Here is a 12995-nt window from a genome sequence, read left to right as displayed (position 1 = left end):
ATAAAATAACAATAAAATGTTAAATCAAGCATGAAAACAAACATCATTTGTAAAAATATATGTATTGCCTTATAGAGAGTAGACTTTTTATTTCAATGAGCAAATTATAAAATACTTATTTATAACTAATTGTATATTTAAAACATTTATTAGAATTTTAATATTTATTATTATATATAATATTACCACAAATATTGAATTTAATAATTGGAATACTTATATATATTTCAAAATATTTATATTGACTATTAATTTCGAATTTTTTGGGTTACCCATTCGGGTTCGGATATTTTTTGTACCACTCTACAAGACCCGTTCGGGTATTTTTACGTTTTGGATCGGATAACGGATCGGGTTTTTCGGTTCTGGTTCGGTTCGGATTTCGGGTTTCAGATTCTATGCCCAGGCCTACTCCGAACACATCTGAGCCGTTCGTTTCTTTACGATTTAATGTGCTGCTTAATTATGCTGGTGTTTTATAGCGGTGAGCTTGACTGGTCAGCGACCCTCATTGTAAAGCAGCAAATATCATTTAATTTTTTTTTTCCCGGCCATTGTATAATTGTTGTAATTTGCATAGACAGCCCAATATTATTAGTTCTGCATTTTATTCCGAAATAGAGAATTTTAAAATTCTTCAAAAGTCGAATATAGTCGGAGTATTTTAGCTGTTTTTTCACAAAACTCGACCTTATATCTTTCCATTTTCTAGTGGGTTCTACATACCCTACGGCCAGTCCTCCTGCATGTGCTGAGTCTGCGTATCATGTGTTCACAACACATTCTCCTTCTTTTGGCAGTTTAATAAACATCAGCAAACCAAATTTAATCAAATAGTAGTCTATTTTCATAGAATCATCGTCGTGGAAGTCCATCCACCCCTGCACAAGAATGAAGTCTATTCCGGGTCAATGACATGTAACAAAGCGTCACGCTTTGCGATTTATCATAACCTAACATGAATTTTTATTACTTGTAATGAAACTGAAGAAACAAACACAGTCTTGGTATATCACTAGTTGCCAAAGAATTTGGATACAGAATAATATCCTACTGATCGAAGAATCAACAACTCCAAAATCTGCTGAATTTCATCCTGACATTGAATAGGCTACTACGTAAGAGAGAGGCAACTTGACGCAGGAGTAACACAACATATGTTTTGTATGCAATATATAGGCTGTATATCACAATTGTACAAGACCACAGAACTCATCCAAGTCATATTCTAAAATCCACAATGTTCTGTGCTCTATTTTTTGGTCATCTGAACAACATATACATGCATGTCTTTTGTACACATTTGTGATATCAACTCATCAACTACATAACCATTCAAAGGCACCAAATATATATCTAATACATAGCACATATATGCATAGAGAGATAACTTAAAGATGTTTTATGCAATCTTGTTCCATAGTAGTATTAACCAGCGTAATGAATGTGTGTACCATTTTTTCCACTCTTAAAGACGCGAGTCCGCCATATACTACGCGGATTTGCTAAAACATAACTACGAAAAATCTACTTAGCCAAAACGCAATAGACATTTCTTACTATTATACTCTATCCACTCATTCGACTAATCTAATATTTATATAACAAATCTAGTAAAACCTCAACTAACATTTGATGGTAGGATAGTTGATTGTGCACAGCTAATCAAAAGACCTTAGATCACAATAGTCACTTAACCAACACATAAACTACAATTCCTCTGATTGAACTCATCAACTCCCAAATTTTGCTGATTGTCGCCATTAAACCATTGATAAAACCCAATCTAATCTTATTACATGGATTCAAGTGTATTCTATAAAAAGTTGACTAACCTTTTATAGTTGGGGGCCATTCAATATAGTTGTGAGCTAGATCGTCTGCAAAAACAAAACGTGTTTGTTCCAGTGACAATAGATTTAGAATATAAACATCATACTCCAACGAGTCTAACAAGCAAAATTGGTCAACGAAACGTAACCCAAATAGAAGAAGACATTAGATCTTATGACAGGTCTAACAGATATTGTGTGTATACACACATTCACATATATGTCATGTGTAAAGATATTATAAGACAAGATCATCTTGGAAGTCTAGAACCTATATCATATGCCAATCAAAGAAAAATAGGTAGATATGCATGCAACACATGTATACATAACTTGGTATACATACATCAGCTAACAAAATCACCAAGATTCATGAAGGAGAAGTTATGACAGAACGAGAATGAGCACGCAAAAGTAAACCATATACAAATTAATTTTATACAATTCTCCCTTTGTGTGCTCGCTCTCTTCTGTCAACTTCTTTTCCCACATCAACATATATTTATTTTGTGACCATATTTGAGCATGTAATACATTGAAGAAAAACATATATGTATATTCATTTATATTCAGGTAATTATAGCCCAGAAACCGATGATAAAAGAGAGTTAAACAGAAAAAAAGAAGACACAAGTACAGATAGACGGTACTTGAAATCAAAATCAAATCTAGGAATAATAACAACTAAACATGACCTCGATCAATGGATCCATAAAAGGAAACTACAAATCTAAGTACGGACACAATAATGTAAATTAGGGTTTCAAAAGAACCTAGTCTAGAAAGAACTGAATCTAGAAAAAAAAAAACTGGATCTAGAAAAATCGGTGATGGAGATACATTCAGGGTTGAATCTGGAACGGATAACAGATGAGTTTATTTCCTTTAATCTTATATGTATTATCACTCTCTTGCATGCAAAGAATGTATATGTGTCGGCTCGGTTTGCTCGCTATCGAAAGAAGAGGGAAGTTAAATAGAGAATCGTAAAACCCTAGGACTGAAGCTAGATTCTTTGGAAGCAGAAAAGAAGGTGAGAAACAGAGAGAGAGAGGGAGGAGAGAAAAGTGAGTACGGATGAGAAACGCTTGGTTATGGTTCGTCGGAAAGAGAAACGTGTCTTAATCAATGGCCAGGCTTTGTCGTTGGTCGTAGCACGCCATTAGCCAACGATTAGAATAGTTAAAGTGATAGTGTTGAAGTAACTTTGCGAGCATTAGACCATCATTTGGGTTTCTTAATTTTTTTTTTTTTTTTTTTTTCGAATTTAGAAAAAAAAAAATAAAAACGAATCGATCGTGGACCGCCACGTGTCAGTGGGGTCCGCGAACAGAGTAAGAAACCCTTAAGGACCGACTACTATTTGATAGTTTTGGTAACCGGTTTCTTAAAAAAAAGTGGATCCTACGCGGGACCCACACGCTAAAAACCTCTCTAGTATCTTTGGATAAAGATGTTCTTACTCTTCCTTTCTGTTGGGCGTATAACATCGTTAGGTACTTTCTGCTGGTTCTACTGGAGGAATACTTTAGATATATCTTTTGAATTTCTTGATCCGAAAATATATCTGTTAAGAATATATATACTAAAAGGAGATACATAAGAAATATAGAGTATTAAATCTGGTGGTTTCATGGTTTCTTCCTCCGTTTTTAATTATTCTTCCCATCTCTTTCTTCGTCTCTAAATTCAGAACCATTTCATAGAGATTTATATTTACTTCAAATTTCAGACTTAAATTCTCGTTCCCTTCACCTTCGATTTACCCCCAAATCTTCTAAGTTTACCTTCTCTTTTTAAATTTTTCTATATTTACTTCATCTAACTTAGCAAAAATCTATGTTGTTACCGATCTTGAGTCATCATCATCGGACCCATAGATAACATCTTTAAAGAGAATTGTGTGGGTAGGTTTGTTTTGGTCATGGAAAATAAGGCCAGAGTCGTTGTGGCTGCGGGAATTGTGTTCGATGGAGTCATGGCTGCAACTGCTGGTGATCAACTACGGCGGATTAGAGCAATTTTCGGTGACCAATTACGCCGGCGTGGACACCACCTCCGCCATATTCGTAGTGGTGGTTCTTGCATTTCGTAGTTGGGAGAAGTGTGGTTGAGTGAAAAGTGGTTGGGTGACACGTCGGTCGGTGAAACTTGGCTTGGTGATAAGTGGTTGTTGGTGAGATGTGGTTGGGGTCAGTGTTCATATGAGGTGAAGCAGATAACTGTATGTTAATTCTCGCTATTTTTTTCTTGGTCACCTATGTTCTTGATTTCAATTTTATCCATATCATCCAATTTTCGTCGCCACTATTATAGAAACGGAAAAATCGCATTTTAAGCCCTCAGAGTGTCACATTCACGCACTTTAAACATTGAACGTTTTTGACTAGCACTTTAAACCTTGAAATTGATATTTTTATCTTAACAAACCTCCAAGTCAACTAGGTGACCTGTATTGTTCATTTTGTGATGATGTGTCGGTTTTTTCTTTTTTCTTTTTTCTTTTAAATAAAAAGTAAAATACATAGAAAATTCAAAAAAATCGAAAAAATCGAAAAAAATCGAAAAAAATCTAAAAAATTCAAAAAAATCTAAAATTTCAAAAAAAAATATAAAAATAACATTTCAAAATTAAAAATAAAATAAATATTTTAAAAAATTAATCCAATTATAAACCAATAAGTATATATAATATAATAACTTGAATGGTAATTCTAGATTCTGGTTTTTGGTTTTTAATTCTTTACAAAATTTGATTTATTAATACTTAACTTGTTAAATTTTCAAAATTAATCCTATTATTGGTATTATTTATTAAAATGATATTTATTTTAGTAATTTAAGTTTGTTTGAAAAGAAATTAACTTATAAGTGAAGTTCTTAAAAATAGTAAATAACTTTGAAATTAAATAAATAACTAATCAAACTTTTGAGAAACTCAAAAATATATGTTACTTATATAAGAAGCTCCACTCATACCAAAACCTAACATATACAAATCTAAAGGCATACCTCTCTATCTCTTAATTATATTTCAAACTAATGTACGGTATTTTAGTTAAGGTCAAAAACATTTTAAGTGGTCTATGAGATATTTTCTAGTTTCACAAAATTTTAATAAGTTAAGTATTAATAAATCAAAAATTATAAAAAAAATCAAAAACCAAAAAAACAGAATCTAGTATCACATTCAAGTTATTATATTAAATATATTTATTGGTTTATAATTGGATTAATTTTTTTAAAATATTTTATTTTATTTTTATATTTTTGATTTTTTCAAAAAAATGACTTTTTCGAATTTTTTTGAATTTTCTATGTATTTTATTTTTATTTAAAAAATAAAACCGACACGTCATCACAAAATGAACAGTACAGGTCACCTTGTTGACTTGGTAAACAAGTAAACCTCATTGGAGGTTTGTTATGATAAAAATGTCACTTTCAAGGTTTAAAGTGCTAGTAAAAAACGTTCAGTGTTTAAAGCGCGAGAATGTGACATTCTCAGGGTTTAAAATGCGATTTTCCCTTATAGAAACCATGAGACACCTTTGCTTCTTCTTAACCATGGAAATAGAATCAATGCTTAAGTTCCACGAGTCTCTGAACAAAGAGATATATAATGAGTAAAGAGGGGAGATAGAAAAAGAAGAAGAGACATTGTTAACATCAGATAAGTTGGAGAGAGTGAAGGAAAGAAGAGAGGCGGAAGAGACGAAGGGAATGATTGGAGAGAGAAGATGCATTGTTTGGTTATGTTTAGGTGAAGGGTTTTTTAGGTATTTTGGAAGAAGAAAGTACCCGGCCAGTTCAAAGTATGTGTAAATGTAAAAAGAGAAAGAAAAAGTATATCTTCATGTAAATTTTTCAGTAACTTTTGTGGTGGAAATATGATGAGGGACACTGGTAGCTCTGAATGGATTAACGAGGCGGCATGACTATGATGTTTGAGATCATCTCCAATTGCTCTCAATTTTTTTTATAGTTTGAATTAAAATAGAATAACTCTATTATATAGAATATGTTTTACTCCAATAATATTACTTATAATAGAATAATTTTTACTCCAATATATTACTATGTAATAGAGTTATTCTACTATAAAGTAAAATATAAAGAATTGTCAATTGAGCAAAAAGTATTCTGTAGTGAAGTTATTTTATTTTTGTATTTTTTGTGTAAATTATAGAAGAAAAAATAGTGTATTTATTGCAGATGCTCTAATGCTTACTAATTTTTAAAAAACTTGGTTGTGTTTTCCGTCCATTTAAAAGATAAAGTAAATATAATTAACAATTTGAATATCGAAAGAACGAAAAACGCATATATAAAAAAAATTATCACTTGAAAATATATAGTATACAGATATAAATTTAGTATCCATAAAACTATATACTTTTGTTTTAATCTTTATGAAATTTTGAAAAATTAGTTTATATTTTTACTTTAACAAAACTAAGTCTTTTAGCAGAGTTAGCCATTAAGTGCACTACACAAAACCAAGACCAAAGCTGCACATTATAATTATACCGTTATTCAGAAAGGTTTTCAGATTAACATTTGTAATTAACAAATAAAATTATTAGTTTGTTATTCTTATGACTGGAATTACATTATGCTTGGATTCAATGTGAAAATTCACATACGCTAGTGTACAATATGTGGACTATTAAACAAGCTTATTACATACCATCTTCGTATATGACGTGTTTGAAACCAATTTGCAAGTTTAAAACACAATTATATCAAAGAGGGAGTGAGACTAAATGAAAAAAACACTCATTCAATAACAATCATAGTTTGTTACTTTGGTTCAAATTTCGGTTTGGATTATCCAAATCAGATTCAGGTTCGTGGTATGGGGTAAAATACCTAGGCCTATGTCCAACTCATAAGAAATCAGGCATATAGCCAGTGTTGCCGTTTTACTTGTTTTTGTCATCAACAGTAATTGTTTTCTACACTCAGGCCAGCAAACAATTACGCATTGACAATTAATTATTACTGGACAACAAGAAGCAGAATCTTTGATTTTGGTGAATGTGTTGAATTCGGACACTTTTTTTATATAGAGAATTGTCGTAGATGATGAGAATAAACAAGAAGCAGAATCATAATTTGTTATTTTCTAATAAATTACATGCGTTGACTATAAGTAAGTATTAAGATGTATACTAGTTTATATGAAAAAAAATGAATTAATTATTAAAAAGGTGCAGATTATGCTTCAGGGCAAGTGGGAAGCACGATGATGCCCTTGACTCAGTATTAATGATCAGAATCAATATTCTTCCTTTATCATTCTTTTTCTTCCTAATAATTGTCTTCTTTGTTCAATTTATTGGCACTCGTTTGAGTTGGAGAATCGCTTGACGGATTTTCATGAACAACATGATAACTTTGACGAAAGTATGATATACTACATATTATTTGATCTAGAATGCTTCTCTGCATGAACAAAGACGTTTGTAAATCGTCATGAATCAGATAAGATCGGTGTCTATAACATTTTATGGTTTGGATTACCCACAGACATTGAATTCATTAAAAAAAAAAGAAAATGATTATTGAAGAGAGAAAATGTTCTTAGCAACAAGTTGTTTAATGGGTGCATGTATCTAGATGAAACGTCTTCAACACATGCGTGTATACGAATCAACAAAGTCAATCATATATAACAAGTATATATTTTTAGCAAAAGGAAATGTATAACAACTAGATTGACTAAACTAACTTTTAACACGAACAAAATTCAGTATGCATTCTAATGAATATTATTTTTTCATAGGGTAGCTTTCAGATTTAAGGATCCATAAATATTTTAAGATTATTTTTGATAATTTCATAGTTTTAAAACTATAAAATCCGCATTTAACAGTTCTTTGTAATTTTAGGACTAAAACGAGTGTTTATTTAGGGGGTGTATTCAACTGATAGTTTTAGGTGATTTGTGTTAAAATAACAAATCTACTGTTATTAAAATACGAATTTTAAAAACCCATTTAACTTGACATTTTATAAAGTACTCTGAAATCCACTCTTATTGAAAATGTTTTAAGTTGTGGAATTTTAAAGTTTTCAGGAGATTTTAGAGTGTTTGGATGAAGTTTCTTAGTTAAAAAAATTAAAACTCAAATCGCATAGTTTTAACAAAAATCATTTTATTCTCTGCAATTCCTTAAAATCATCTAAAACTTTATTAAAAATCAAATCTCCTCATATTTTAGATTGAATACATCCTCTTAAAACTGGTTATGATTTTCCTATACGTTCACTATAACAAGATTTTTAGAATATGACACTTACAATAGTTTAATTTCAACGTGAAAATGAAGACAATTAATACTGTTTGAAGATTGAAGAAAAATCATGGAAGCATGGCCGAGATTTTGGGAATTTGTAGCTGTGTCGATGTAAATTTTTTTCTTTTACAAATTTGGGGGGGCTAAAAATTTTTTTGAATGCCTATTTATATGTAATTTTTTTGAAAAAATTTGAGGGTTTGTGACAAACTGTTTTGATATTTTGTTAATCTGCACATGAATACTACAACTATTTCTTTAATTCCTAAGAAGCCTCAGGCTTGCTCGCTGGGTGACTACAGACCCATAAGCTGTTGTAACATTGTCTACAAGCTCATTTCGAAGATCATCGCAAATCGCCTAAAGCCTATCTTGTCGAAGTGTGTAAGTCCAAATCAGGCAGCTTTCTTGAAAGGACGCAGCCTTGGGGAGAACATTTTGTTAGCAACTGAACTCATCAAGGATTATAACAAATCCTCTTGTCTCAAGAGCGCTATGCTGAAAATAGATATCCGCAAGGCATTTGATACTGTATGTTGGGACTTTGTGATAAAGGTCTTGCAAGCACAGCAGTTCCCTCCTATGTTTATCACTTGGGTCACTGAGTGTATCTCCTCTCCACGCTTTTCTGTTTCCATTAATGGGGAATTAGCGGGGTTCTTTGAGGGTAGGAAGGGCCTCCGTCAAGGCGATTCTATTTCTCCTTACTTGTTCATTATGCTGATGGAAGTACTATCTCTTTTGCTGAACAAGGCTGAGGCTGATGGTGCTTTTAAGTTTCACCCACTTTGTGCATCGCCTAAGCTTACCCATCTTCTGTTTGCGGATGATCTACTGGTTTTTTCTGATGGCTCATCTGAGTCTACGGCGGGTATACAGGGTGTAATGCTTAACTTCAAGGATTGGTCAGGGTTAGATACTAATGAATCAAAATCTGAGATTTTTTATGGAGGCTACACAGATATCCAAGCATTTGTCCTTACTGATCTCTCAGGTTTCAAGCGTGGTGAGTTCCCAACAAGATACTTAGGTCTCCCATTAAGTCCCAAGAGGATCTCCGCTGCTACTTTGCAACCTTTTTTGGACCGTATAACTTCTAAACTCCATTCCTGGACGGTTAAGTTTCTGTCATTTGCTGGAAAGGTTCAGATGATATCTTCGGTCATTTATGGAATGGTCAACTTCTGGAGTTCGATTTTTGTTCTTCCCAAATGGTTTTATGCTAAAATTGATTCACTCTGCTCTGGTTTTTTGTGGAAGAATAACACTTCTTCTGCGGCGGGAGCACGTGTATCCTGGGCAGATATATGTAAACCTAAGAAGGAGGGTGGTCTTGGTCTTAGAAAGCTTGAAGATTTCGAGATGGTCTTCAGATTGAAGAGGGTCTGGCTCTTCTTCACGGCCTCTGGGTCTTTATGGGTCCCCTGGCTGCAAAGTAATAGATTTGGTGGGAGAAGCATTTGGCTTGTAAATGACTCGCCGAGGTTCTCGAGAACTGTTCGAAGTATGCTAGATTTGAGACAACAGCTTCAGCACTACCTCTGCTGCGACATTCGTGATGGGAATACAGCTCTGTTCTGGTTCGATTTTTGGAATGATTTGGGTCCTCTGTATCTTCTTTTCGGAACCTCAGGGCCTGCGTCCCTTAGGATCCCCATCAATGCTACTGTTTCGCAAGCGGTTCGTGATGGCCATTGGCACTTACCACCTGCTCGCTCTGACTATGCTGAAACGCTTCAAGTTGTACTAACCAGTATGGAAGTTCCTTGTGCCGCTAATGGTAGTGACGTCCACTTGTGACGACTACAATCGGGTGGCTTTGGTGCTTCTTTCTCTTCTCCAGTTACTTGGGAGAGGTTGCGTATTCCAAATCCGATGGTCCAGTGGCACTCAGTGGTTTGGTTTAAGGAGGAGATACCCCGTTGTTCTTTCATTACTTGGACTGTTTTTCTGAAAAGACTTCCAACACGAGATAGATTGATCTCTTGGGGAATATCTCTTCCACCAGGTTGTGTGCTATGTTCTAATGCTGATGAATCTCATTCCCATCTTTTCTTTGAGTGTTCGTTTGCTGCTGTCGTTTGGAATCATTTTTGTGGCAGGTTCTTGGCGTCTATTCCTTCCTCCGTTGCAGCAGTGGTGGCTCATTGTGATCAACTGCGGGGAACTCATGCATCGCGGGCTGTAGCTGTGCTGAAGCTGTTGAATCAAGTTATTATCTACCACCTTTGGCGCGAGCGGAATGCCAGAATCTTCAAAGATGTTTCGATGACTCAGGAGGCGTTCTTTAGGGTGGTGGATCGTGCTATGCGAGATAGGTTGTTGTCGCTCCCAGCTGTGACTGCTCCTTCTCGCTCCCTTCTCGAGCTGTATTTCTGGATTGTCTCACCATATAGTTAATATCTCTCTCTCTCTTTGTTGTATGATGATCGCTCCCTGTCCGTTACTCTCTTCGACTCTCCCCTTTCTTTCTTTTGTAATAAGTTGTGTTTTCACAACATGTAAAACTCAGAAAATGGTTATAAATCTTAACATTTAGACCCAAAAAAAAAAAAAAAAAATATCATCACCCTCAATTATTTAAGAAACGTAAATAAAATTATTATTACAAAACTGAAGAACGGACAATCCGGATATAATAATTGGCAAACTGGTCCCCAAAAACGTAATGATTGATGTAAGAAGGCGCACCGTAAAACGTCGTCGTAACAAACCTTCCATCGGACAAACAAAAACGACATCGTTGAAGTTGGTTCACACACTTCTCTTTATTTATCCTCAAAACCTACCCCTCTCTCCCCGTTGTCCGAGAACTCGTCTGCGTATCCTCTAGATCTGTTCGTTTTCGAACATCTGTATTGCTTAATCTGAGGTACCTTACACTCCACCCTGCCTGAATCTGTTTAACAGTTACGGTTTGTTATTTTTTCTCCGTTTCTTATTTTCTCAATTTTTTTTCTCAGATCTACCGTTCTCCGTACAGTTTTTTTGTCCGTATGCTGTGTTATTATCAGATCTGTAATTCCTATGGCGGAGACTCTCAAAGAAGATTCGATCATGATTCGAGAGGTCTGGAACGACAACCTCCTCGAGGAATTCGCGCTGATCCGCGAGATCGTCGACAAGTACACCTTCATCGCCATGGACACCGAGTTCCCCGGCGTGGTCCTCAAGCCCGTGGAAACATTCAAGTATAACAACGATCTCAACTACCGCACCCTCAAAGAAAACGTCGATCTCCTCAAACTGATCCAGCTCGGGCTAACCTTCTCCGACGAGGACGGCAACCTCCCCACTTGCGGCACCGACAAGTTCTGCGTCTGGCAGTTCAACTTCCGCGAGTTCAACATAGGCGAAGACATCTACGCGAGCGAGTCCATCGAGCTGCTGCGCCAGTGCGGGATCGATTTCAAGAAGAACGTCGAGAGAGGCATCGACGTGGCTCGGTTCGGGGAGCTGATGATGTCGTCGGGGGTCGTGCTGAACGATTCGATCTCGTGGGTTACTTTCCATGGAGGTTATGACTTTGGTTATTTGGTGAAGCTTCTGACTTGCAAGGAGCTGCCTCTCAAGCAGGCGGATTTCTTCAAGATGTTGTTTGTTTACTTCCCCACGGTTTACGATATTAAGTACTTGATGACGTTCTGTAACGGGCTGTTTGGAGGGTTGAACAGGCTCGCGGAGCTTATGGGTGTGGAGAGAGTTGGGATTTGTCATCAGGCTGGGTCGGATAGCTTGCTCACGTTAGGCTCGTTTAGGAAGCTCAAGGAGCGTTATTTCCCTGGGTCGACTGAGAAGTACACTGGAGTCTTGTATGGTCTAGGTGTGGAAGATTCTGCTACTAGTACTACTAGTACTGTTGCTAATTAAGTTTCGAGGGGATTTGCATTAGGTTTTTTAGTCTTTGCGAGTGTGAGACCAATTAGACTTTGTGTTTGTGTAAATTGGTTTTAGTAAGTGATTGTTGTGTCTTTGTTATTTTCTTTTTTCTTTTCAGGAAAGAAAAAACCTCTTTGATCAAATGAGGAGGGGTTGTTGTTAATGTTTAGCTTTGAGTTTCTGAATGTATATCATTTCAGCTACCCCGTTTCATTAATAAATAATCTCCAAATTATAACTTATTTATCTTTTTTAGCAATGTGACATTTTAAGTGAACAGTCTCTTGCAGCGGTTGCTTGTTCCATCTCGCTGTAACTTACTCTGCGTTGGAATTGGATTTGCAAAATTTGGTTTCTGTTGAAGGGAGAGTATGTGTGTCTTTTGTAGTTAATCCGTAAACGAGTTAGTAGGACATGTGAAATGCGGATTTGTGTGATATAAATGCTCAATAACTGTGACCTAAAGGATTCGTCCAAAAAAAAAAAAAAAAAAAACTGTGGCCTAAAGGAAAGCTCAATGACTTGTTTATTATCATCATTATATTATGTACACCTGAAGAACATGAGTGGAACTATAAAAGAAACAAAGCAATAGTAGCCATCCTATCAAGTCCTAGAGCAGCAGCAAGTTCTAACTGCAGCATACTGTAAGAAAAAAAAAAACATTCAGAACAACATTAACCCTAGCACCCAGGTGAAGTGGGGGTGCTTAATTTTATATTTTTCTCGGTTTTTTCCCTGATTAAAAAAAAAAAACGAGTTAATCACGGGCCGCCACGTATTAGTGGGGTCCGCGAAACAGTACAAACATCATCGATGCTAAATCTAGCGTTTTTGGCACTCATTCTTACTCTTTTATGGTAGACTCCACCACAAAGCACTCCTTCAAGCATCTCCATTAAAGATGTTCTTATCGTACAATCAACACGAACTTTTAACATTCTTCCAGTGTCTGAATTGGGCCTTTAGTTGTGGGCACTGA

General features: G+C 35.3%; 1 protein-coding gene and 1 long non-coding RNA gene across 5 annotated transcripts; one reads left to right on the top strand and one right to left on the bottom strand.

The window, feature by feature from the left end:
* Positions 1 to 589: 589 nt before the first annotated feature.
* Positions 590 to 2899, bottom strand: LOC106317179. Of its 2 annotated transcripts, none has more exons than XR_001265070.1 (2): positions 974 to 2899; positions 590 to 881 (listed from the first exon to the last, which is right to left on the bottom strand). It is a non-coding gene; the product is annotated as an uncharacterized LOC106317179 (long non-coding RNA). The 2 variants fall into 2 exon arrangements; XR_001265071.1 differs by having other exon boundaries at positions 1836 to 2899.
* A 7979-nt stretch (positions 2900 to 10878) lies between these two features.
* On the top strand, positions 10879 to 12248 carry LOC106319520 (probable CCR4-associated factor 1 homolog 10). Of its 3 annotated transcripts, none has more exons than XM_013757872.1 (2): positions 10879 to 11006; positions 11117 to 12248. In XM_013757872.1, the coding sequence occupies exon 2, from the start codon at positions 11162 to 11164 to the stop codon at positions 12002 to 12004; it is 843 nt and encodes a 280-aa protein (XP_013613326.1). In that variant the 5' UTR covers positions 10879 to 11006; positions 11117 to 11161; the 3' UTR covers positions 12005 to 12248. The 3 variants fall into 3 exon arrangements, with proteins under 3 accessions (XP_013613326.1, XP_013613325.1, XP_013613327.1); XM_013757871.1 differs by having other exon boundaries at positions 10885 to 11006; positions 11098 to 12248; XM_013757873.1 differs by lacking the exon at positions 10879 to 11006 and adding an exon at positions 11025 to 11043 and having other exon boundaries at positions 11118 to 12248.
* Positions 12249 to 12995: the final 747 nt, after the last annotated feature.

This window comes from Brassica oleracea, chromosome C9, assembly GCF_000695525.1.
Source record: "Brassica oleracea var. oleracea cultivar TO1000 chromosome C9, BOL, whole genome shotgun sequence".
Lineage (NCBI taxonomy): Eukaryota > Viridiplantae > Streptophyta > Magnoliopsida > Brassicales > Brassicaceae > Brassica > Brassica oleracea.
The sequence above is the reverse complement of the archived record's forward strand: the minus strand, read 5'-3'. Positions and strand labels throughout refer to the sequence as shown.

Coding starts and splice junctions, on each gene's coding strand:
- LOC106319520 (XM_013757872.1), top strand. CDS start 11,162: ATGGCGGAGACTCTCAAAGAAGATTCGATCATGATTCGAGAGGTCTGG.